At 48.8% G+C, this 25811-nt stretch overlaps 1 protein-coding gene and 1 pseudogene across 1 annotated transcript in view; both read left to right on the forward strand.

Annotated features, from left to right (window-relative positions):
- LOC146808453 (transient receptor potential cation channel subfamily M member 2-like) overlaps positions 1-25811 on the forward strand; it is a 2757229-nt gene that overhangs the window by 35886 nt on the left and 2695532 nt on the right. The window contains exon 2 of the mRNA XM_085623562.1: positions 3650-3808. Within this exon, the coding sequence (XP_085479688.1) occupies positions 3728-3808 (81 nt within the window). The 5' untranslated portion in view covers positions 3650-3727. The remainder of the gene's footprint in view (positions 1-3649; positions 3809-25811) is intronic.
- On the forward strand, positions 17892-18670 carry LOC146808454 (uncharacterized; annotated as a pseudogene).

A 25811-nucleotide genomic window follows, 5' to 3' on the forward strand; every position in this document is an offset into this window, starting at 1 on the left:
GCTGACACGTTTCTTCAGGATTGGAGTCGGGAGAATGGTTATGCCTTTCCCCCCTTCTCTATGTTCACCAGGCCAGCAGCTCAGGTCCGCAGGCAAAAGGCGGACGTAGTCCTGATAACTCCTGTTTGGAGATCTCAAGTACGTTTCCAGTTCTTCTGGGACTTTCTTGGGCTTCTCCTAACCAACTTTCCTCACATTCTGAAGAATCCGGACAACGAACCGCATCGGCTGGTGTCAGAGGGTTAGTTATATCTCTTGGCGGGGCGGATTACAGGCAAAGATGGAAACTCCCAGGCCTTTCGAGCCATGATAAGTTCCTGTTATCCAGAGCATGGGCAGACAGCACAACAAAGAGTTACCGCACTGCCTGGTCAAGATGGGTTTGTTGGTGTTTGCGAAGGGAAGTGGATCCCGTGGGATCAGATGTAATCCGAATTCTAAATTTTCTATTGAAGGGCTGGCATATCGGTCAATCCATGCCGTCTGTTCTGTCGTTTTAGTAGGCTATGCCTCAATAGATGGTGCGCTAATGGGTGAACACCTGTTTGTCTGTAGGTTGCTTAGGGGGATTCGGTTATTCCTCCACCCTGAGCCTCGTTATGCGGCACTCTGGGATGTTAATTTGGTATTGAATCTCTTTTTATCATGGCAGCGGAATTGATTCTTGTCTTGTGAAGAGATTCCAGCAAAATTGTCAATTTTTCTGTGCCTTGTATCGTGTAGAAGGGTCTCTGATGTGTGGGCCTTGGACATAACGACCAGGGTGTTCTCCCCTGATGGAGTGACTTTTACTCTAAGCAGGCGCACCAAGTCGAACACTCGCACAATTTTTTTATCCTGATTTCACTGACTGTCCCAAGCTGTGCATTGTCAAATGCCTTAAGGCATACAAAGAGATGATTGAGGAAGTCCACACTCTGGGCGAAAGACAGCTCCTAATTGCTCTCAGGAAACCTTACAGGGTGATTACTTCTCCCACAATAGCCCGCTCGGTTAGATGGGTAATGCTGGAGGCTGGTATTGATACAAAGGTTTTTGGAGCTCATTCAGCTAGGGGGAGTAATGGCCTCAAAAGCTTTTAGCCTGGGAGCACGGTTGTAGGATCTTATGCTTGCAGCCGATTGGTCTTCGGACTCAACCTTTAATAGGTTTTACTTTAACCCAGTAGTGAAAGTGGCTCAGGTGGTGGTAAGTAAGATTTGAAATAGCATAATCCTCGCCTCTGGTCCCGACATAGAATGAAAATTTGCCTAGCTTAAGTGAAGGTAAGTTTCAATTCCATTAAGGACACAGAGTCGAGGATTATCCCACCCGGCACTCAAGTCGGATGCAGACCAACCCGTACTTTGTGCAAGTAGTCTGTTTTTCATTCCTCATGCATTGCCGTATGGTATGCTGTTGTATAATCTTGACTTATCTGGTTAAACAATAAGTTTTTACTGATTGACCGATTCTCTCTGTTGTTTAGTATGGGTAGATTGGTTATTGATGCAGTGTGTCTTTGCAGGAAGTGATGGGTTGAAACAGGACACATGAAGAAACCTGTAGGCTTGATCCGCACGCAGAAAGAGGAGGAGCAGGCAGTGACAGAGGACTGTGTGGAGCCCGATCAAGGACAATAAAGAAGGACTGTGGATCTTGTGTAGTTTTTTCCTTAAGTATTCTGGGAAAAGTAGTTTTTGCATCTAATTGACTGCTGTGTTATGAATTACTGATTAAAGTGAAGAAGGAAAAAGCATAATCCTTGTCTCTGTGTCCTTAATGGAATTGAAACTTACCTTCACTTAAGCTCGGCAAATTTTCATTCCAAAGCCTACTGTTCTGGTGGTTGTTGGCTCCCCCACCTTAGTTGGATGTCGCCCTGGAGATTGAGTTTCTCTTTAATTTGGGATTTTGCCCGGGAGAGCTTGCTAAAAGCGGGAGACCTCCTGCAAGGTGCCATGTTGGATCCAGCACTAGGTGTGATTTGGTAGCCATTTTCTCGGGGCTCTCCTACCTCTCCCAATACACCCCATTCAGACTCCACTAACAGGGTTTCTCTTTTCATTTGGTGTACAAAGAAATGGAGATTGCCTTGTCTGGTCCTCGTGGTTATTGTTTCATGAGTGAGTCGCTGACAATCTCTCTCAACTTGTTCCTATGTTGCATGCATGCTGGGCTGACATTGACCATTAGTTGCATCTGAAGTTTCGTCAGTGCCTTGAGAATGGCATCCAGATTTTCCTAGGCACCTTTTGCCTGAACTCTGAGCCTACATACTATTGTCTCATGCACAGATGCCAGTACTAGAACCCATAAACAATAGTCTGCCACTGACTCCTTTCTACAAGTTCGAATTGTTGATGCCTCCGAATACACTTCATATATAACCCATTCTGCTAGAACAGTGCAGTTTCATACATCCACTTAGACCCGCTGGAGCAGCTTTCTCCTTTTCAGGTTGCCTTCCATGTTCAGTTTTGCCCTGGGTATCCATTGAGAAAGTGTAAATATCAGTCCTATAACCATATTGTAGTGCAGACGATAGAACAACATTACTTGCCTAGGGAAAGAATTAATTCTGTCCAAGTACTAATTGGCATAGTCGCACCTTTTAGGGGGTAAGTGGTATAAAGCGTGAATATCCCATGTTGGGTAAAGTGTGGCCTTAAAAAACCTACAAGTAGGATACAGCTGGTAGACCGCTTTGAGGCACTGTAAACAAAGCTTCACTGTGCACATGTTAAAGAAACAACCTTTTTGCCTTCTTTTAATTTCAGCAAGAACAGAAAACATAATTACACGATCTGACATTACCTGGAACCACCCAATTAGTAATAGTAATTGTGAGGGGAGAGGAAGCATTAGAGCTCCTCTCCCAAAACAAGGCAAGTCTGGCCATAGGTTACTGTCACTCACAAGTCAGTGACAAGTCTCAGTAGAAAGGGTCTTTTATCGAAGGCCTTATCACGGACCAACTGGCACCTCAGTCCTTCTTGAGGAGGAGAATGCCGATGTGTTTAGAATATGCTACCAATATTTCTTGCAAGGTGTTAGTAAAGTGTATGAATCATTTCTCTGTCACAAAAAATAATAAAATGGAAAAAATACCACCATTTACAATATTCAACCTTAACAGAATTCTGAGCAGAACTGAAAACCTTAAAATGGTTCTCCCTGAAAGAAACAGTAGCCTTCCTTCTTCCAGTGACGGGAATTGGGTGGGGGTTATAAACCTAGGGTGTTGTTGAGCTGTTCCCGGTACATTGCATGCATGTGTGCTGTTACGGAGCTAATAACTTTATTTGTGCAAGTTTTTATTTTTTGTTGATAGTCACCATGGGCTGAAGAACTGTTGATTTTTTTTTTTTTTAACAAGTACTTGTTTTGTGGTTTTTCCCACATGGAGTGGTGTTTTGCTTGAACTTGTGTTTATCCTAACGATACCAGTAGCTAATGAAAAACGTGTAAGAAAATGAAGTAGCTTTGTGTTCGTATACTGTGAGCCTAGTGGTGTTGTAATAACACAACAATTTAAAATTCTAAAAGATGTGACAGAGGTATTTTAAAGTGAAATCCTGATTGTTTCAAAAAAAGGTTCGATTTTAAAGACATTTGTTTTTAAATTAAACATGTTTTTAGTTTAAACCTCTTTTCTCTATCTGTATAGGATGTGAAGATTCCAGTTCTACTGAGATACCGCAGAATTAACCTAGCATTCTTGGACTGGACGGGCACTGATAAATTAATGCAGGGAAGGAAAATGCCTGTTACTATCCAGGTTTCTAGCAATGATAACACTTCCTGGATGAGTAAAGGGGAAAGCAAGGTAATGCTGAATGATAGTGAGAAGGCAAGTGAAAGGCTCAAAACCTTGGCTCTGGGGAAAGTAACGGTGCTCTGATCTGGTGTAGTATGCTCTTATTGCTGTTCTTGAGTGACCCACTTGAGTCACCCAATCGTGAGTCCTGGTGGTCCTTCAAAAAACAGCTAATTGCACTTTGTGTATCTGCATATATGCTGTGAACGCCAAATAGAGGATTTGTAGCTGATAACCAAGAGAAATGGTCCTGTATTGGTATTGATAGGCTCTAGTCACATCCTAAAACTCAAGCTCGAAGACTCGATATCTCTTAAATGTCACATGCATCCTAAAACGGCAATAGATAAACATATTGCACACGATACCTGTTAATGTATTTTTCATGCTTCATTTTTCTTTTTCATACAATTAGCATGAAAATAGTGATCTTTCACAACATAAAACTTTATTGAAAATGGTAATAGAAATACTAAACAATACTGTTTGATTGTTGTTAGAAGAGAAGAAGTTCAGTTATTTTGTTAAGAACACAGAGTTTCAGATATAACAGGATTTGAATCCTTAAAAACAAATTCTGGCTATAGAATTTAGAGATTGTTGGCAAGATGGAGCTAATAATGGGTCCTGATCGCTGTTAAAATGTCCAGACTTTGCTTGGGGAAAAAGCCTCTACCACACCAATCCTTTACCACACCAATCCTTTACCACACATGCCTTCACCAGGTAGGTGCCTTTACGATGCATATTAAGTATATAAGGTAACTGTACATCTCGACCATATATATATATATATATATATATATATATATATTCACATATATATATATATTTTCACTTAAAAAACCATAGGTTTCACACATGTTATAGTTAGGTGGATATTTCACTCATGAAAAACCAATGAAATTCCCCCATTATAGTTAGTTCAGATAACTATAACTCGCGCGCCCGCAATCCACTGCTCATGACGTCACATATTACATCACTCATGACATGGTCAGTGGCATCACTCATGACATCACTGATGACATCATCCTTGTGATAGAGTGGCGGTCGCGCGAGTTATAGTTATCTGAACTAACTATAATGGGGGAATTTCATTGGTTTTTTATGAGTGAAATATCCACCTAACTATAACATGTGTGAAACCTATGGTTTTTTAAGTGAATTTGCCAGGTTTTTTAAATGCTAATTCCTAACTATAACGTGTGTGAAACCTATGGTTTTTTCAGTGAATTTCTACGTTTTTTTAAATGCTAATTTATGTATGTATTATTTTTTTTCATATATTTATTTTACAATAAACCGCGATTTAAAAAAAAAAAAAAAAAAAAAAATTGAGTTTTTCAGGGTGCACCCCCGCGATTTAAAAAAAAAAAATTTTTTTTTTGCCTTCGGGGTCCTTCAGGGACCCCCTGACCAAGGCTAGGGGGTCAGGAACTCTCTACCCTGCCCCCTTTTCACATTCGCCACCTTCCTTTTTCACTCTCGCACTGAAAACAAACAAAATGGCGGCCGGCACTTCCTGATTTCGACCGATTCGAACGTTGACTAACATGTAACCACCAATCAGAATTACGCTCGCGCACGTTAGGGTGCTCGCACGGTGCGCGCACGGTGCGCGCACGGTGCGCACACCCGGCGCGCGTATAGATATATATATGCTTTTAAATGCTATTTTCTCAGGAAATACTAAACAGATTTAAACCAGACCTGCAAAAGGCACTTCCTTGACCTTATGGCTACCTCTCTACCAAATTTCAAGTAATTCTGTTCAGCCGTTCGGGCTGTAGCTGCGACTAAAGGTCCTATGGAAAAATGCATGGGGAAAACGCGTTTTGGGACCCCCCTTTTTTCTCGGTCCCCGCTTGACGAATCACCCCGAGACTTTCAGGGTAGGAGCTGAACGGAGCGCCCCATTAGTTTTGAAAATTTCGCGAGGATTCGTCAACCGGCGCCAAAGTTATTCAAAATAGAATTTTGAGATTTCCTATGGAAACACGGTCCTAACTATAACTATCTACTGGCGACCGCCATATATATATATATATATATATATATATATATATATATTACCTACTGGCGGTCGCCAGTAGGTAGTTATAGTTAGGACCCCTTTTCCATAGGAAATCCGCAACATTCTATTTTGAATAACTTTGGCGCCGGTTGACGAATCCTCGCGAATTTCTCAAAATAGGTGGGGCGCTACGCTCCGCTCCTACCCTGAAAGTCTCGGGGGGATTCGTCAAGCGGGGGCTGAGATAAAAGGGGGGTCCCAAAACGCGTTTTTCCCATGCATTTTTCCATAGGACCTTTAGACAGGGCTACAGCCCGAACGGCTGAACAGAATTACTAGAAATTTGGCAGAGAGGTAGTCCCTAGGTCAAGGAAGTGCCTTTTGTAGGTTTGGTGTAAATCTGTTCAGTAGATTCTGAGAAAATAGCCTTTAAATCAATATATATATCTGAGCCAGCTTACGGTACGCTTACCGTAAGCTTACCGTACGCGTACGGTGGCGTGCGCGAGCGCGATTCTGATTGGCTGTTACATCTAAGTAAACATTCGAATCGGTCGAAACCAGGAAGCGGCGGCCGCCATTTTCTCTCTCGCACTCTGAGGGGGGGCTGTAAACAAAGGCAAAAAACATATAAAGGGGCTGTTTAGACAGCGCCCATGCACATAGCCATGTTAGTTGAGTCCTCAAAGATCCCCTAAGGCCAAAAACGGTAAATTTTTATTTTTTGAAAATTTCGCCGATTACGCTTACCGTACGCGTACGGTGCGCTTACGCTAAAAATTTTAATTAAAAAAAAAAAAAAACACTCTCTGTGCATGGCGTATTATTGTCATCACTTACAAATTAAATTTAACAGATTACCTATCACAAGGAAGCGCATAATATGTCCTCCATGTGCGCACGCGTGCCCACCTTGCGTGTACGGCACTAACTGCGTAAAGTGGGCGCGCGGTGTGCGAAGCGCACCGCGTGCTCACTGTGCGCGCACGGTGCGCGAAGCGCACCGTGCGCGCACGGAACGAACTGCGTTAAGTGGGCGTGCACGCCACGAATGGCGTAAAGTAACTTAGCATTTAAAAAAACCGTACAAATTCACTGAAAAAACCATAGGTTTCACACACGTTATAGTTAGGAATTAGCATTTAAAAAACCTTGCAAATTCACTGAAAAAACCATAGGTTTCACACATGTTATAGTTAGCGGAAATTTTACTGATAAAAAACCAATGAAATTCCCCCGTTATAGTTAGTGCAGGCAACTATAACTCACGCGACCGCAATCTTCTGCTGATGACATATGTGTCTTTATGAAAAAAAAATATTTGTAATATATGTATAGCTAAAAATGTATGGAAGAAGACATGGGCAAATAAGTGTCTAAATACAGTATTAGCATCAGCAGAGGATTGCGGTCGCGTGAGTTATAGTTGCCTGCACTAACTATAACGGGGGAATTTCATTGGTTTTTTATCAGTAAAATTTCCGCTAACTATAACGTGTGAAACCTATGGTTTTTTCAGTGATATATATATATTCACTCTCACTCTCATATAATTAGGACCTAGTTTCCATAAGAAAAGCTTTTTTTGACTTTCCTATATCTTTGACGAACCTTCAAGCAGGAACCGAGAAAAAGGGGGTCATGTTAATTCCCATAGGACTTTTAGACACGGCTACAGCCCAAACTGCTGAATGTAATAACACTAAATTTGGCAGAAAGGTAGATGTTGGTCCATGGAAGTGCCCTTTTGTGAATTGGTATAAATCCGTTCAGTAGTTTTTTAAATATTAAGAAAATCCATATTTGTATACATTGGTACGCGGAGGATCCATGACCCCTCAAGATCTTCTGCTGAGATCTGATTGGCTGCTGCCATGTCATGCTCCTTCACTCGCGGAACCATAAACAAAGACGCGAAGGTCGCGTTTTCCCGTCCCGCCACAACAAAGGTGGAAAAACTACAATTCCCAGAGGCTGGGCCATAGTCGGGTGAGGACCCGTCAACCCAGGAAGTATAAAAACACTTCCGGGACACCGAAACGGTGCTTGACAATCCGTTTCGGATCCTTGCTGCAAGCAGACGCTTTCTTTTCCCACGGATTTAGGAAGCGGACTATCGTTGACAAAACCCTTGAGGACTTCACAAGAGCGGAGGGATTCCTACCGGAGCCTCCGATTTCCTGAGCATTATCGAATATCGTTGACAAAACCCTTGAGGACTTCACAAGAGCGGAGGGATTCCTACCGGAGCCTCCGATTTCCTGAGCATTATTTCGGAAGAGGTCGGTTACGGCATTTCGCTCGGTGGTGAACTGTGAGTACACACTGCTGGTTTCTCCCAGATCTCCCAAGCCCATACCAGGGCCCGTTGTGTCCTCCGTCCCGAGCACTGTAATAAACCCCCTATATTCTGCTGCTAACTATCGTTTTGCACTAAGGGGCTTCAGAGCATCTGTCAGCTTCCAAGACTTTGTGAGGAAGTTGGGGCGGAGATCAGTAGTTCAGTCTGCCAATCGCTGTGACGAATTCAACAGTGACGACTGTGCGAGAGATTGCATTCCTGTAGCGGTGAGGTAAACCGCACAGGCGTGACCCGCTGAAAGGTTCTCAGAGGGGACAACAGACTCACAGGTACGTCCCTGATAGTGGGAGCAAGACAGGGGGGAAACAGGGATAGCGAACAAGGAAGGAAGAGTGCTACACTTCCCTAATGCGTGTTCTGTGTCTTTCATACAGGCAGTTGAGACACCCTTGTAGACCAGACCCTCAGTCCAAGACCCTGAAGACCCGTGTTTCTGTTCCTTGTCCCCCGAGTGCGTTCCCTCATAGCTATATACTATTACACTCTGGGGAGAGAACGTGTTCGGTGGCGAAGGAATCATATTCTTCGCGACATCGTCCCTGCTGGCTGCTACGCAGAGGTTAGTGGGCTCTATTTTCCTTCTTGAGCTGCTGACACCTGACAGATTGTCAAGCCCAAGAACGACGCCCAGCCCGGACGATGGACACTAACGTCGTGTTGTCCTCCCTGTTGGAGAGCTTAACAGCACTACAACAGGAGGTGCAAACCTCACGCCTAGAAAATCAGGATTTACGTAAAGAAGTGAATACCTTAAGACGGGAAGTCGCTGGTTTATCCCGTAGGGGCCCGAGTCCTTACATTAAAGAGGCAACACTCCAACCCCCTTCTCGTCCCACCCGGTTTCCTTCAGTCGTAGATACACAAGGGGGTGGGTTCTTCACAGCCTCTCCTAGTCCCCCAACATCCTCCGAGACCGCTCCCACGATTCATGTGCTCCAGAAGCTCAGCATTACATTGGCACCACCGGAACGCTTCTATGGAGAACCAAAAAAGTTTGAGACATTCCTCAATCAATGTCGCCTGCACTTCTTGTGTAAACCATCGGTCTTTCAAGGGGACACAGCAAAAACTGCCTTCATGATGTCCTACATGGGAGGGAATGCGGCCAGCTGGACCATACCCCTAATGGAACGCAACGACCCGGTGTTACACCACTTTGCAGATTTCTGTGTGGAGCTGAGAAAACTCTTCGATAGGAAGTTCCATATGATGTCCCTGGATCTCTGGGGGTGGGCGTGGCTTGGAAGCCGACGGGCATGGACGCATGAGCGACGAGCTCCGCATCCAGCCCAGCTGAAATCCTGTCTAATCGAAGCCCCGGTGTCCCGGGGAACCCCGGAGGGCGCCCTTGCCCGGCTCAGACCCCAGGGTCGGCGCGGATGGACAGTGCAAGGTAGCGGGGGCTGGCACTGAGGCTGTTCCTGAGGCGAGTGAGAGCCGGCACCGGCCATTTTGTGCGGCCTGTGGGTGGAGGCGCAGCCGCGGCCCACAGTGATTCGGAGGCCGCCCGGAAGAGGGACTTACCCGGCTGGGGACGCCGGAAGTGGCAGTTCCCCGTCGGAGCTTTGCGGACCCCGGCGGGGGCGGAACGGAGTTGTGCCTTTGGAACCCCGTGGGCAGGTGGCCGGGGGCGGAGCCTGCAGCTGTGTGAGCCCGGAGGTGCGGAGAGTGGTCTTGCTGCGAGGCCGGCCTAGGGGCGGAGTGCGGTCGACGGTGTCGTGGACTGTGACCCGGAGGGAGAGGAGGGAGCTGAGCCCCCCCCCAGGACTCTGGACTGTGGCCAGCGGGTGGACGGCCTGCTCCGCCGGAGCCGCGGGGGAAGTGGGCCCGGCTGACACTTGGTTCTCCAGCCTGCACCTCCTTGGAGCTCCGGGACGGCCTCCTGGCGGGGAGCTTCGGCTCCTTACGGACGGTAGGAGGGCGACGCCTGTACTGGCAGAGCGGTGAGGAGAGGAATCAGCGGCCTGAGGTGGGGCTGCTTGCCATCGCCCGTATAGACAGGAGGACTACCTTCCCAGGGAGGAGTAGGACCCCATTGTCTGGGAGCCACGAGGAGCGGAGGGGCTGTGGAGTGCCGGCGCCATCACGGACCGGTGGTGGGAACGTGTCGGGCCCTGTTGACGGCGAGGGGAGCCCTGGTGCTCCATAGTAGCGGCTGCCTCCGGGGGTCGCCCTGGGGGACGGTTGAAGCGGGCCCCCCGGGTGTGAGACCTGGCCTAGCAGCATGGGCAAACCACGACCCAAGTTGGGGGCGAACCCGACAGACCCCGTAGACGTCTCCGCAACGGGCCTCCAACTACGCCAGCTGGACCAAATCCTGCAGGCCATTTCGGACACGAGAGCTGCGCTGCAGAGCGACATTGCGCAGTTGTCCTACGGATTTGGGGTTGCTCCGGGCAGACCACAGGAATTTGGTAGACCGGGTCAAGCAGGCGGAGGATATGCTGGAGCTGGTGGTCTCGGCGCAGAAGGCATCGGAGGCCCAGACGGCGGACCTTTTGCGGAGGGTGCAGCTCCTGGAGAAGCGGGCCTAGGATGCGGAAGGGCGTAACCGCCGCAACAACATTCGAGTGGTGGGCCTGCCCGAGAAGGTGGAAGGGGGAGACATGTTGACCTATCTGGAGACCTGGCTGAAAGAGGTGGTGGCGCCAGGGGGGCTCACGCAGTTTTACACCTTGGAGCGGGCGCATAGGGTCCCGGCTCGCCCTCCAGACCCGGACCGGCCCCCCCGACCGGTGGTGGCGCGCCTGTTGCACTACAGGGACCGCGATATTATCCTCCAGAAGGCTAGAACAATGGGCCCCTACCAAGTGGAGAATGTACCAGTCTCTATCTACCCTGATTACTCCATGGAAGTCCAGCGCAGGCGCTCCTCATTCCAGGCGGTGAAAAAAGCGTTGCGGGACGAGGGCTTGCAGTATTCATTGTTGTTCCCGGCCCGCCTCCGAGTTGTGTTGGATGGTAAGACATCCTTCTTCAATGAGCCCGCGGCGGCCTGGAGTTGGCTGGAATCATCCCGCACCGGGGCGGCGGCTCACGCGGATGGAGGGGAGTCGTCGGTGACTCCGGCGAGGGCCCGTCGCAGCCGGCGCACCAGGACACGGACTGCAGGGGTCAGATCTCCGGTGGCGTCACAAACTGTGCTGGAGCGACGGGCGGCGTTGCGTGCCGTCTCCCTTATATCAGGGGCCACGGCCTCCAGGCCCAGTGAGGACTCGGGGTCCCAGAAGGGATCTGAGACTTCCCTCTCCGATGGTGCAGGGAGGGGTGCGGAGTTGCTGCCTGACGTCACCCCAGGGACGGCGGACGAAATGCTGGACGCTTGACACTTCAGGGCTTCGCCTGCGTACCGTAAGGGGGGTACGTACAGGGCGGGAGATGCTTGGGAAGGGGGGCCTCGCCTGGTGTTGCAGGGGGTGCTGACAGCGGACTGCGGTGGACTGCCGGGGTGGTCTGTTGAGGGGGTCTGGGGCGGGTCGGGTGGCCCGGGGGGCGAGGGACACCGGGGGATGAATCATAGAGTCTGGGCACGGATGAGCAAAGGGGGACTGTTGACAAGCCCGTCCGGCGCAGAGTCACCACCTCACCCTCACGGACGTTGTGAGACCCTGGTGGCTACCAGAGTGTTTGGTTTCTTGGGGTGGTATTTGGATGGGTAACTGCGGTTTAGCGCCTGTTCTGGGGAAGGGAAGGAGTTTGGGGAGTTGGGTAGTTACATGGTTTTGGGGGGATGTCATTGTGCCTAGGAAGGCCGGGAACGGGTGGAACTTGGCCAAGCTCTGGGATGGGGACCCTACCTGAATTGAGATTTTTAACCTGGAATGTGAGGGGGCTCACCTCTATGGCGAAGAGATATAAAGTCCATGCATACCTGGTGCGGAGAGGGGTACAGGTGGCCTTCCTTCAAGAAAGCCACTTAGATCGAGAGGATGGGCAGGCACTGCAGCGGCGCTGGAGGGGCCAATTGTCCTATACTACTTTTTCGAAGTTCGCGCGGGGGGCCCTGATTTGGGTGAGAGCCGGGGTCCCTTTCCAACCCTTGTGGACACGGAGGGAAGGTTTGTAGCAGTGCAGGGGAGACTGGACGGGAGGGACTTGGCCTTATGCAGTATATACGCCCCTAATATAAACCAGGCCGCCTTCTTTTCCAGGGTGTCGGGGAAGCTGGCGTCATATTTGACGGGGACGGTGGTGCTGGGAGGGGACTTTAACTCGGTGACTGACGTTGATTTGGATAGGTCCCACCCCCCCCTTGCTCAGTCAGTGGTCCGTCGGGTGGCCAACAGTAGACGGGCCTGGCAGGACACCTGGGGGTTGGTGGACACCTGGCGGACCCATCATCCGATGGATAGGGATTATTCCTTCTACTCAGCCCCCCATGAGTTATATGTCAGGCTGGATAGTATACTGTGTTCACCGGATGCCCAGACATTGATGCGGCACAGTGAGTACCTGGCGAAAACCATCTCCGACCATAACCCCTGCGTAGGGGCGCTACAATGGTCCCGGCAACGGCAGGCGATTCCTACTTGGCGGTTAAACCCCATGCTGCTGGAGGATCAGGTTTTCCGGGCTGAGGTTCGCGGCTGTGTAGAGCACTATTTTGCGGTTAACTCGGAAACGGCGTCGAGTAGGGCGTTGGAATGGGATGCGTTTAAGGCGGTCGTTAGGGGGGTTTGCATATCGTCTACCGCCGGGGTGCGGAAGACGCTGCTGAAGGACATAGAGGGGGCGGAGGCCCAGCTGCGTACTGCCGAACGGGCGCATCAGGCGGGGGAGGACGGGCTGGTTGCGGTTGCCGAGGCACGTGAGGGAGTGGCAGTCCGCGTGGAGAAGCTCCGCTGCTTTGACCATAAGGACTACCTCACCCGGGCGCATGCGGAGAGGGATAAGGTGGGATCACTCCTGGCCTGGCTGGCGACCCCGACGGCCCGAGGAGCCCCAATACTTTCCCTGGTCGAGCCGGGGGGGACTCCGGTCTACTCTCAGACAGGGATAAATAAGCAGTTAAGATTACCAGTAAGTTTTATGACTTAGGGTTGATTATGGCCAAGAGGGAACTAACCATGTGTAGGAGAGTGGAATCTGACTAATGGTTGCCCCCAACTTTTTGCCTGGTATTTGAGTGGTTTTTGACTAGTCTGGCTGGGATCCTGCTATCCAGGACCCCAGCCTATCTGCTTTCTCCCTAAAACTGATGTGAGTACTCTAGGTACAAACCTAATTGGATGCTGGGCATGCCCTACCAGTCCCTTGTAGATGGTACCCTAGGTACCCAGGGCATGGGTCCCCCAGTAGGCCTACCAGGGCTGCAGCACTTATTGTGCCACCCTGGGACAGCCACCCAAACTGACACCACCAGACCACTACTGTAGTCTGGGTAAGGTGGTGCTAGCACCCCTTACAGGGATGTAGGTACCCTATATCCCATACCCTTACAACACATATACTCTCATAGGTCACCCCTATGGCAGGCCCTGGTAATCCTACAGGGCTGGGTGCTGAGGTATGTGTGAGGGGGGACCCCTACGTGAGTAGGACCTCTCTGCAACCTTCGTAAAATCGTTACTGGGTTGTTTGTAGTGTAGCCATACCATATACTCTTAACCGCATTATAAGTTATCGCGTCATCGCTGTAACTTGGGAATGGCTACACAGAACCATATCGTGTTTGGTGTCAAACATGAAGGAATCATACCCCCAGTCCAGCCATGGGCATGAGGGTACGATTCCCCCTTGCTAGGAGGGTGATATGGGGAAAGCGGTAGAATTTAGACGCCAATTTAAAAGTGCACATGTACCACAAAATGGCTACTGTCCGCCACCTACACGACTCTGGCTGGCTGTTGCTGGGGAAAACCCCAGCCTCGCCATCTGGACAATAGGGCTCCTGTGGCAGGGAGGTGCCAGCACCTCCCCAGACAGGATATGTGGATTGGAACAAGGTGGGTGCACCAAATGTCCTTTCAGAGTTGCACGTAGGCAGCTGCAGAGCCCCAATTCTGCATACACCGCCTGGAACCGGTTCAGGGGCATCCTGCCCCTCGCCCAGGCGGGAAACACACAAAGGGGAGTGGGTGTAGCCACCCTTTCCCGCCTCTACTCTGATTGGTAGGCTCTATTTGGGACCATCCCCTAATCTTGGGGATATATGTGAATAACTTGGCCCCAGAGCCTTAGATTCGCCCAGAACTTAACAGAACTGACCTTCGACGAGCTGCTGCCCAGCTGACTGAAGAAATCTCCCTTGGGATAAAGGAGTTATCCCCCTGCTTGGCAGGCACCTAAAAGACTGCAAGATACCCGGTTGGAACTTCGCTGCTCTCACGAACTTCGACGCCTTCCATCAACCTTGAGGTGGGTCTCCAGTGCATCCCAGAGTCCTGTGAGCGTGCCCAGCAAGCCTGAGCACCGTGGACCACGTGGGTGCCGAGATCCCTGCATACCCCGAGACCCCGGCCACCTCTTGCATAGCACACGACCCCGACCAGTGGGGAAGTTGTGCTTTGGCCCATTTCTGAGCCAACCTTCAAGCAGCATCCGTGCCAAAGCTCAGCTCCCTAGTCCGCTCCGGTGGCCCGTGGGAGCCCTTTTGCGCACTCCATTTTGCTGCCTTCCGCGGTCCCTTGTCTCTCGACTTGTGGGCCCTGACGGAGGACAATCTACCTTTCCAAGAGTTCCCCTGGTTGCTCCAGGCCTGCTCTGCGCTCCCTGCAAAGGAGAGCACCCTCAGACCTCGTGGGTCTGCACCAGCAGCTGCTTTGTACATCTTGCGTGGGTTGCGGTTGCCAATGCTTAGTGGATCCAATCGGGACACTAACACCGCAGCGACCCTCATCCGACGTGGGACAGTCGCCCTCCAGAAGCTGGCCTTCCTTGAAGCCTCCCGGAGCCCGTGACTGCAGAGCCCAGCTGTGCCTTCTACACCTGAAGCACCCGACATCCACGAGCTCCTTCCTGTGAGCTCCCTGGTCACTGTGCTGTGACCCAGACTCTGTCCCCTCTGCTTTCAGGTTCAACTTTATCTTCTCTTCATCTTCAATCTTCACGACTTCAACAACGCTTTCAGCTAGCAGCAGTTTGGACTACTTTTCCATAGAAAATCAGCCCGCGACCCGACACCAGAATCGACCTATGCACCCGGCTTCCCTGGGGCAGGTAACAGTGGTACTTCGGTACTCCCGTGGTGGTGGGCTCTCCAAAGCCTTAAGTCTCAAGTCTTAACTTTGTACTGTTGCTAGAAGTGTCTTTAAACTCTAAATATTCAACCGCGACATTCTCCATAGGCTAACATTGCGATCCCGATAGCAGCTCTTTGCACTGCACGCGTCTCCCGTGGGTCCCCTTCCTCTTAACTGTGGGTGGATTCTGAAGGGGCAAGCGATCCTGAATGCCCTAGGCATTGCCTGTAGAACTGTCGTGGTTCTTATACCACTATTTTAGTATATGGTTTGGTCCCCCCCTGGGGCCCATTGATTTCTGTGCTATTTATTGTGTTTATAAATGCTTGTTTGAAGTGTATCTTTGCCACTAGCCACATAAAGTGACTGTGGGATTCTGTCTAGAATAAATACATATATTTTATATATATACCTGTGTGGACTACTCTTTCATTTGGTTATTCAAGAGGTTATTATGGTAAAACAATAAGCTTAACACTCCTTCAAGACTTAGCCTGAAGGCTGCTCTCCACAGCTACCACTAGGATAGCTTTCTTTAAAGGTTGTCTTAAACCTATCATCAATAAGAGTCGAATTGGACTGGTGCAAGGTGTCCCTATAACTAGGAACAACATATGCCAGGCCAACTTCTCACACCATGCAGTGGAAATCACGGGTGGGGCCTAGCTTTCTGAGGTGGAGGACGGTCGTTTGCGAGATGGGCAGGCGCAGAGGGCACACTCCGGTTGCAATTAGCACTTAGGAGGGATGACGAAAAGGCATTGGCGACGGCCCGTGCATGGGAGGCGTTGGTGGTGGAACTTCAGGGGCTGATGTCTGACACGGGAGGAGAAGGGAGCACGTCCGATCAACAGGAGGAAGCGGCAAGTGGGGAGTAGTGGGGCAGCCATGGTGAGAAGTGGACACATGAGTCGTGGCTAGGCATGGGGGGAACCCTGAGCTGCCAGGGAACGGTTTGAGTACCTGTACATGATTTGTAGGAAGGAGGGGGTCTCAACAGGAGGAGGACAGGCAGAGGGGTCACACTGACATGGGTTGAGGGAGGGAGAGGGTGGGGGGAGCCCACGCGGGAAGGGTGATTTTTCTCATGTTCAACTGTTTGACATATCAAGTGTAACACTCTCCGGTGGAGGGCTGAGACTGATGGGGGGTTGCATTGCGATGTTGGTAAGAAAATGATAATAAAAAAAATGTTTCAAAAAAAAAAATGATGTCCCTGGATCGCGAACTCCTTACCTTGCGGCAGGGGTCCCAGGACCTCTTAACTTACATTACCTCTTTTAACCGGTTAGTGGTGGAGACGGACTGGCCACAGGAGAAACGGACCACTCTTTTCTACGAGGGGCTAAGAGGAGATCTGAAGGACGTTTTGGCACAGGTAGTTCAATTGCCTCCCACGTGCAAAGAACTGATAGATCTTACCGTCCAATTGGATCACCGTCTTCAGGAGAGAAAAGGGGATCGGAGTCGCGGGGAGATGCGTCCTCTCTTTCCACGCCCAAAAAACCCCGTGGAGGAACGCCCTAAAGGAACGGAAGGACACGAACCGATGCAAATCGGGGGAATCCGAGGTCCCCTCACTAACGAGGAGCGAGAAAAACGGAGAAAAATGAAACTCTGTTTATATTGTGGCAAAGGAGGGCATTTTATACGGGAATGCCGAGCCCGAGCTCAACTCCCCCAGCGAAGCAGTACTCTCCTCCCAGAACTTCCTCGAAGAAGTCAAGACTTCCCTGCCAGATATTGATGTACGGGCCTGGATCCAGGAGGAACCCGAGCACAGAGTCGTGACTAAGGACTTGTTGTACCGCTCTCATGCACTGTACGTACCTACGGTGAGTCTCCAGCGACAGATCCTGAATTGGGCTCACGATACAGCGTTAGGAGGACACCTGGGAACCTCCAAAACCATTGCCAGTATTGAACGCTCCTTCTGGTGGCCGACAGTCAAGAAAGACACCAAGGACTACCTTAGTGGGTGTTCGATATGTGCTCAAGGAAAGGCGAGACACTCTAAACCCATGGGACTTCTACGCCCTTTACCAATCCCTCCCAGACCGTGGCACACCGTCTCTATGGACTTTATCGTGGAAATGCCCCCCTGTAATGGATACACAGTGGTGCTAGTAGTGGTGGACCATTTAACCAAGATGGGGCATTTCATACCTCTGAAAGGGCTGCCTACCTCCTCCGACTTAGCCTTTGTCTTTCTCCAGCATGTAGTTCGACCCCCATGGCATACCCAGCGTTCTCATCACGGACAGGGGATCCCAATTTACCTCTCGGTTTTGGAGAGAGCTATGCACAGCCATGGACATCGACGCCAGGCTGTCCACCAGTTTTCATCCCCAAACAGATGGCAAAACGTAACGCCTCAATCAGACTGTGGAACAGTACCTTCGCTGTTTTTCCCTCCAGAGCGCTACAAACTGGATTACCCTTCTATGGACTACAGAGTTTGCCTACAACAACTCTGAACACTCCACGTTGGGATGCTCTCCCTTCTTCTGCTTGTACGGCTACCATCCAAACATGCTCACTTTTGATTGGCCCATTCAATCACCGGTCCCTAGCATTCATGAACATCACGCACATTTACGCGCCGTGCTACAGGAAGCGAAACAACACCTCAAGACAGCGCAGACGGCTCACAAAAGATTTGCAGATCGCAAAAGAACAAAAGAACCTGAATATAAGATGGGGGACATGGTCTGGCTGGCCACAAAAAACCTACATTTAAAGGGGGCCAACAAATTCAAACCCAAATACATAGGTCCCTATACCATAGTTGAAGCCATCAACCCCGTAGCCATGAAACTATCCCTACCCACATCATGGCGCATACACCCCGTATTCCATGTGTCCTTGCTACAACCGTGCCCTGACCACATTAGATTGCCAGAACGACCCCCCCCCCCCCGATGGAAATCGAGGGACAAGAGGAATATGAGGTGCAGGAAATCCTAGATACCCGGTTAGTAAGGGGTAGGGTTCAGTATTTGATAGACTGGAAGGGTTACGGGGTTGAGGATCGAACCTGGGAACCGGTACAGAACCTCCACTGCCCGGATCTCGTAGTGAGATTTCACGAGGCTCACCCTGGTAAACCGGGCCGACCGCCGAGACGGCGATCCTTAAGAGGGGGTTCTGTCATGCTCCTTCACTCGTCGAACCATAAACAAAGACGCGAAGGACGCGTCTTCCCGTCCCGCCACAACAAAGGTGGAAAAACTATAATTCCCAGAGGCTGGGCCATAGTCGTCAACCCAGGAAGTATAAAAACCCTTCCGGGACACCGAAACGGCGCTTGACAATCCTGTTTCGGATCCTGGCTGCAAGCGGATGCTTTCTTTTCCCGCGGATTTAGGAAGCGGACTATCGTTGACAAAACCCTTGAGGACTTCACAAGAGCAGAGGGATTCCTACCGGAGCCTTCGATTTCCTGAGCATTATTTCGGAAGGGGTCGGTTACGGCATTTCACTCGGTGGTGAACTGTGAGTACACACTGCTGGTTTCTCCCAGATCTCCCAAGCCCATACCAGGGCCCGTTGTGTCCTCCGTCCCGAGCACTGTAATAAACCCCCTATATTCTCCTGCTAACTATCGTTTTGCACTAAGGGGCTTCAGAGCATCTGTCAGCTTCCAAGACTTTGTGAGGAAGTTGGGGCGGAGATCAGTAGTTCAGTCTGCCAATCGCTGTGACGAATTCAACAGTGACGACTGTGCGAGAGATTGCATTCCTGTAGCGATGAGGTAAACCGCACAGGCGTGACCCGCTGAAAGGTTCTCAGAGGGGACAACAGACTCACAGGTACGTCCCTGATAGTGGGAGCAAGACAGGGGGGAAACAGGGATAGCGAACGAGGAAGGAAGAGTGCTACACTTCCCTAATGCGTATTCTGTGTCTTTCATACAGGCAGTTGAGACACCCTCGTAGACCAGACCCTCAGCCCAAGACCCTGAAGACCCGTGTTTCTGTTCCTTGTCCCCCGAGTGCGTTCCCTCATAGCTGTATACTATTACACTCTGGGGAGAGAACGTGTTCGGTGGCGAAGGAATCATATTCTTCGCGACATCGTCCCTGCTGGCTGCTACGCAGAGGTTAGTGGGCTCTATTTTCCTTCTTGAGCTGCTGACACCTGACATGCCAACACTTCAAACCAAGAAGTGTTGGCAGTCATCTTGGGTCTCGACTTGAGCAGAGTCCCAGAAAAAAACATTCAAAAGAAAGAAAAGGGCAGGGTAGAAATACCCTGATCCCCTAGATCCCGCAGGTCCAAAAAGGCATTTTCTAAATTTTTTTTTTAAACGAAGCACTTCTTTTATAATCGCCCCCCGTGTGGTCCAGGTTGCAGGGGCATTTGTATAATAAAGGAGTCGGGGCGCACGGTCCCCCCTCCTGGGGCTCATTAATGCCCCAGGGCCCACCACCTTACCGGGGCTTGTTCATGGGGAGCCTCTCCCACAGTCCTGGGGGCCGGCCTGGGCTGTGGGGGGTCCACGCAGACCCCCTTCCCTAATAAAATAAATTTTAAAGTCGCCTGAGGCCCCTCCCTCTTTCACCACCACTCTGCAAATGTGCCTCCTTGTGCACTACTAGTTGAGGGCTGAAGTTCCCTTGACTCCTGAAGGTCCTTGTGGGCCCACTGCTCCTCCTGTTCCCTCCAGGAAGTCCCACACAGCGGGATTACTGAGAGGTTTCCAGAGGCCACCCCACCTTTCTCCACCACACTGCAAATTCGCCTCCTGGCACACAACTGGTTGGGGTTGAAGTCCCTCTGGGTGCTTAGGGTCCTTGGGGGTCAACTACTCCTGTTACTTCCAATAAGTCCCACACAGTAGGATTGCTGAGAGGTTGTCGAAGACCACGACCCCTTTCTCCACCACTCTGCAAACACAACTCCTGGTGCACTACTGTTTGGGGTATGAAGTCCCCTTGGCTCTTGATTGTCCTTGGGGGCCAACTACCCCTCCTGTTACCTCCATTCAGTCCCACACAGCAGATTTGCTGAGAGGTTGTCGGAGGCCACGCCCTCTTTCTCCACCACTCTGAAGACATGCCTCCTGATGCACAACTAGTTGGGGGATGAAGTCCCCTTGGCTGCTGAGGGTCCTTGGGGGCCAACTACCTTTCCTGTTACCTCCAGTCAGTCCCACACAGCGGGATTACTGAGAGGTCTTCGGAGGCCATGTTCCCTTTCTCTACCACTCTGCAGTCGTGCCTCCTGGCACGCAACTTGTTGGGGGATGAAGCCCTCTTTGATGCTGAGGGATCTTGGTGACCAAGACGCCCTCCTTTTACCTCCAGTAAGTCCCACACAGCGGGATTCCTGAGAGTTGGTTGGAGGCCCTGCCCCCTTTCTTTTCTTCGCCACTCTGCAAACGCGACTACTACTTAATAAAACCAAACGTTATAAGGACGTTACAGTTCAGGAAATAGAATTTGAAAAACCTTAACAATTCACTTAAAAAAACAAAAGTTACAGGGATGTTATAGTTAGGAAACAGAATTTAAAAAAAACCTTAGAAATTCACTGAGAAAACCAAAGGTTACAGGAACGTTATAGTTAGGCTCAGATTTCACTTGTACAAAACCAGTGGAATTCAGCAGGTATAGTTACCTGAGCTAACAATGACTTACACCCCCACAAAGCACTGCTTATGACCTCACATATTACATCACTCATGGCATGGTCAGTGACATCACTGATGACATGTCAAATTACATCATACATGACATCAAGTGAGTGTAATTGTTTTCAAGAGTTTATGGGTGTTAAACATATATACTAACCTACTACAAAAGTTAAATTGGTATACTAGGTGCACTATTACTGGGTGATACTACATCTAACATTTATTATGTGAGTGGCTGTGTGACTATGTATCCTTGTGTATATGGGTGTGTGAGTGGCTGGGTTTAAAAGTGTGTGTGTGAGTAGCTGTGTGGGTGAGACATGCTGTATGAGTAGCTGCATGGGTGAGTGGGCGGGCTTGTCAGTTGCTGTATGGGTGTGTAAGTGGCGGTGTGAGTGGGTAAGTGGGTGTGTAGTCACTGGGAGAGTGAGTGGGTGTGTGATTGTCTGTATGAGTGAGTGACTGGGTGTATAAGTGGCTGTATGGGTGAGTGAGTGGCTGTTTGGTTAAGTGAGTTGGTGTGTGAGTAGCTGTATTGGAGAGTAAGTGTATGTTTGAATGGCTGTATGGGAGAGTGAGCGGATGTGTATGGATGTCTGTATGGGTATGTAAGTAGTTGTGTGGGTGTGTGAGTGCTTGTACGGGTGAGTGAGTGGCTGTATCGAGAAGCTGTATGGGTGAGTGAGTGGCTGTGTGTGACTGTTGGTAAATAAGTGGGTGTGTGAGTAGCTGTATGGGTGAGTGTGTGGCGATATGACTGGCTGTACAGGTCAGTGACTGGTTGTATGAGTGGCTGGATGAGTTAACGGTTGTGTGAGTGGCTCTATGGAGAGGTGGTGGGTGTGCGAGTACTGGTATGGGTCTGTGAATGGGTAAGTGAGTGGTTGCTTGACTGTGTGAGTGGGCGTACGAGAGGTTGTAAGGGGTGTGAGTGGGTATGTGATTGGTTCTGTTGATGATGTCATCTGTGATGTCATTTGAGATATCATCAGTGATTTCCCTCACCATGTCATGAGTGATGCAGTCTGTGAGGTCATAAGCAGTGCATTGCGGGGGTGTAAGTTATTGTTAGCTCAGGTAACTATGACTGCTGAATTCCACTGGTTTTGTACAAGTGTAACCTTTGGTTTTTTCATTGAATTTCTAAGGTTTTTCAAATACGATTTCCTAACTATAACGTCCTAGTAACCTTAGATTTTTTAAGTGAAAACACATATATATATATATATATATATATATGTGTCTCCCAAATTAGTAAATATGACGATCACACAGGGGCTATCTTTTCATCACCAGATCTCTTTTAATTTCAGGTACGCGTTTCGTCTGTCACACCAGACTTGTTCACAATCTGAACAAGCCTGGCTCTGGGTTAATGAATGGGTTGAACATTTAGACGGGATGGGTTCCCTTTGATGCGAGCGGGTGCGAGACCCCCGATATACAGAGAAGTGGAAAATAGCAGGAGATGCTGAACTATAAGAACTCAGTTGACATGCAGGGAGGCGGTCTATGTGACCACCCCGACCCCCACCCACCCACTTTTTTTTTGTCTTTAAGGGGGTGAGTGGGCCACTTGCGTCCCGTGAAGGGTGTACCCCAGCTGGAATATATCTCTACGATTTTTACCTGTGATTAGAATCTACACCTGTTGTGTTGCTCTAAAATGGTATTGTATCATTCTGCATTGGGTTTCTCTGGCATGTTTGGGGTGTTGAGGGGGTAGGGCTGCAGGGTTTTTGTTTAGCCATGACAAATGATGTTCAAGCCACATGCATGCACAGGGGTCACATATCGTGGATAACCTGGAATGTTTGGGGTCTTAATAACCCCCACAAAACGAGGCAGGTGTTGGCCTATTTAGATAAGTACACACAAAAAGAAGGGGTGAGGGTACGGACTCACCTCCCCCGAACCCCCTGTCAATACACCAGAAGGAGTAGGGAGCAATAAAATCTCTGTCTTGTGATGGCACGTGCTGTGTGTGATAATACTGCCCTCACTCACAGAAATGTGCGACATGCTTCATCTTGGGCTGATTACAATACACCCCGGCGTAGCCACACACGGGGTGGAATAATAGGGTGGGGGAATACAATACAACACAGAGAGAAAAAATGTATTTAACGAAAAGGCGACGTGATGGACGCCCAGCCATTCGGGTCGGGACTGTAAGGCCCGTCACCACCTAAGTATTTCCAAAGAAAAACACGTCCTATTCAGTCTGGGCAATCAGGCCCATAGAGACGCGCTTTAGTACAAAATGTATTTTATTTGTGGCAGGTCTCAAAGCATTACGCGTTTCGACTTAGAAACAGTAATAATCATATGCCGCCAAGAAAATGCGAGTGCGTCTGTTCTTTTAAACGTGATTTAGACTACAATGTACCAGCATTACACACTGAATATTCCTTAAAGTTGCAGTGGACACATCCTTGGAATATTATTCATCTTATCACCAAGCAGATAGAGCGGAATCAACTCTCTACATATGGAAATTAAATATCAATCTTTTCAGTAAAGTTTTTCTTTGATTTCTTTTTTGTTGTATCACAGCAATGTTTTAAAACCACAGCAACCAAAATGCTGCAAGTGTTTTTCTCTCTTAAAGGTACGTATCCTTCAATGCTTAGTTCTTCAGTTTACCCCATTAAATATTACATGCACCAACATTCCTTTCATGCCTTTAGAGGATTAAGTTCCATTTGTTGCAAGGTCAATTGTAATCCATGTAAAGTCTGAGATAACAAACCTCGCATTGCCAATGTAGACTTGCCTGAATTTTGTTTTTGTAGCACGTTGTTCAAGGGTATTTCATATATAGGGGATGCCCGCCGGCTGAATCTACGAGGTTGAAAGAGTAATGATAGCAGGTCCACGAGTGAGAGGCCCGCTTCAACTTGGCAAATTTCTATGGAGGAGCCAGGGTTTGTAGGGGTATAATACCCTTGGCAAAAGACTTTGTCCCTTTCTATCTCGGCGTGGATAGCACTGTGCTAATCCTATGCTTAAAAACTTTGATAGAAAAGCAGACATTTGAGGTGAGCAGATCTAAAGTGTCGCTAGTGTTGAGAGTGCTCTATACAGGAGCTGCTTTACACCTAAACTTGAGAACTACCCAGAGTTCTCTGATATATAATATTTTTTCACAACCCAATGCAGCCTCCCAGAAAAAAACAAGGCTAACCAATGCATGCCCTGGAAATTTTCTTTTGCAACAGAAAACAGGAGGACAAGGAGACACTTTAACTCTCTTTAAAGAACTGCAGAAAGTTGTCCTGCAAAACTCAGGCGTTGTTAGCCCTTAGGCTGCATTGACAACTTAACAATATAGAAAATGAAAACAATTGTAAGCATAAACTGGCACCGTGCCTTTAAGGCAGCCATGACCCCCAGCTTCCCATCATGCCTATGGGGTGACCGTTAGGTCAGTTTTTCTTTTCAACTCTTTCAGTCAGGACCCTGAAATTTCAGCTCTGTACGTTTTTTGGCTTTTTGTCAAAAAAGTTCCCTCTTTTTCCTACTAACTTCTGTTCATTCCACATTTTTCATCTGTTGAAGTAAGGAGTTACTGTTGCGGGGATTCTGCTCATGCACAGAACTATGCACAGGAAACCAGGACCTCAGTGAATTGTGGTGTACCAAAAAACTCACCTCAGTACCCAGAACCCCTATCCGACTAGCATCAGTGTCTCATTCGTTCTCCGTACTACAGCAAAGCTACCAATGATTAGACAACCCAGAACAAACGATTTAGGGTACTCTCAGGAGTGGTGGGAATCAAGAACACTCTTTCGTTTTTATTCTCATACAAGTCCACAACGTGAGCAATCAGAGACACGGAAAAGTTTAAAATGTTTATTTTTAAGTACGTGCTCTAAGATGTAGTATTTTGGCTAACATAAGCAGGCAAATGATTCGAAATAAAACAATCAGCATTGTTACAATTCCATAAAACACAAAGGGCGAAATCATGTTATATTGATAGTGGAAACAGGTCTTATAGCGCCTTGTGTACCATCCTCCCCTGGCTAGGAGCTAGTTTTATAATATTAGAAGGTCTCTAGGTTTGAACGGGAGCCCCATACCTCCAAATTCAGCTGAGGCGAATCACATCACAGGATCAGCAACGCTCTCTGTAGATGGAAAGGTTTTCTCCAAGTGCCAGAATCATGCCTGCAATGCAATATTAAAGGCACCCGAGTTTCAGATATTTGCAGCTGTGTGCGTGTTGTGTCTAGAGCGTGGGCCGATCAACCTAAATAAACAGCATGCATTGTTCTTATGACTTTGAAGGCTTCTGCACACAGTGTACAGACTAAGGTTGCGGTGTAAGTCTAGGGATGTGAAAACCAGACCGTTCTCATGTGAAGAAAAGCAAGTAGTTTAACTTACAATAACAGTTACACGTAGTGTTGGGTGCAAAAGCAGCAAAGTGTCAAAATGGCGTTTAAACGTCTAATACGCTTATGCTTACATAGCAGTGTGTGCAAGCAGAACCTTGTCTTCACTACACCCTCCCCTGATCGGACCATGAACAAAAGGGAAGCAGTTTAGGAATGCAGAGTTAAAGTTCGAGTGAGACAGAACCAAGTTCATATTTTGACAAACCTGATAATTGGAAGTGATAAGTTCAAAGTCGTAAGTTAAAAAAAAAAAAACACGAAGGGGCTGTATACTGCCCATCATTAAGAGAAAAAATAGTGAAAAAAGGAAAAAATTTTTTTTAAGAATCGTACGCTTTGAAGAACAAAGAACCAACAGCAAGCGCCACAGAAGGACACTTACCAATCACTTGGTGTCCAGGTTCCAAC

Source organism: Triturus cristatus, chromosome 8, assembly GCF_964204655.1.
Source record: "Triturus cristatus chromosome 8, aTriCri1.1, whole genome shotgun sequence".
In the NCBI taxonomy this organism is placed as follows: domain Eukaryota; kingdom Metazoa; phylum Chordata; class Amphibia; order Caudata; family Salamandridae; genus Triturus; species Triturus cristatus.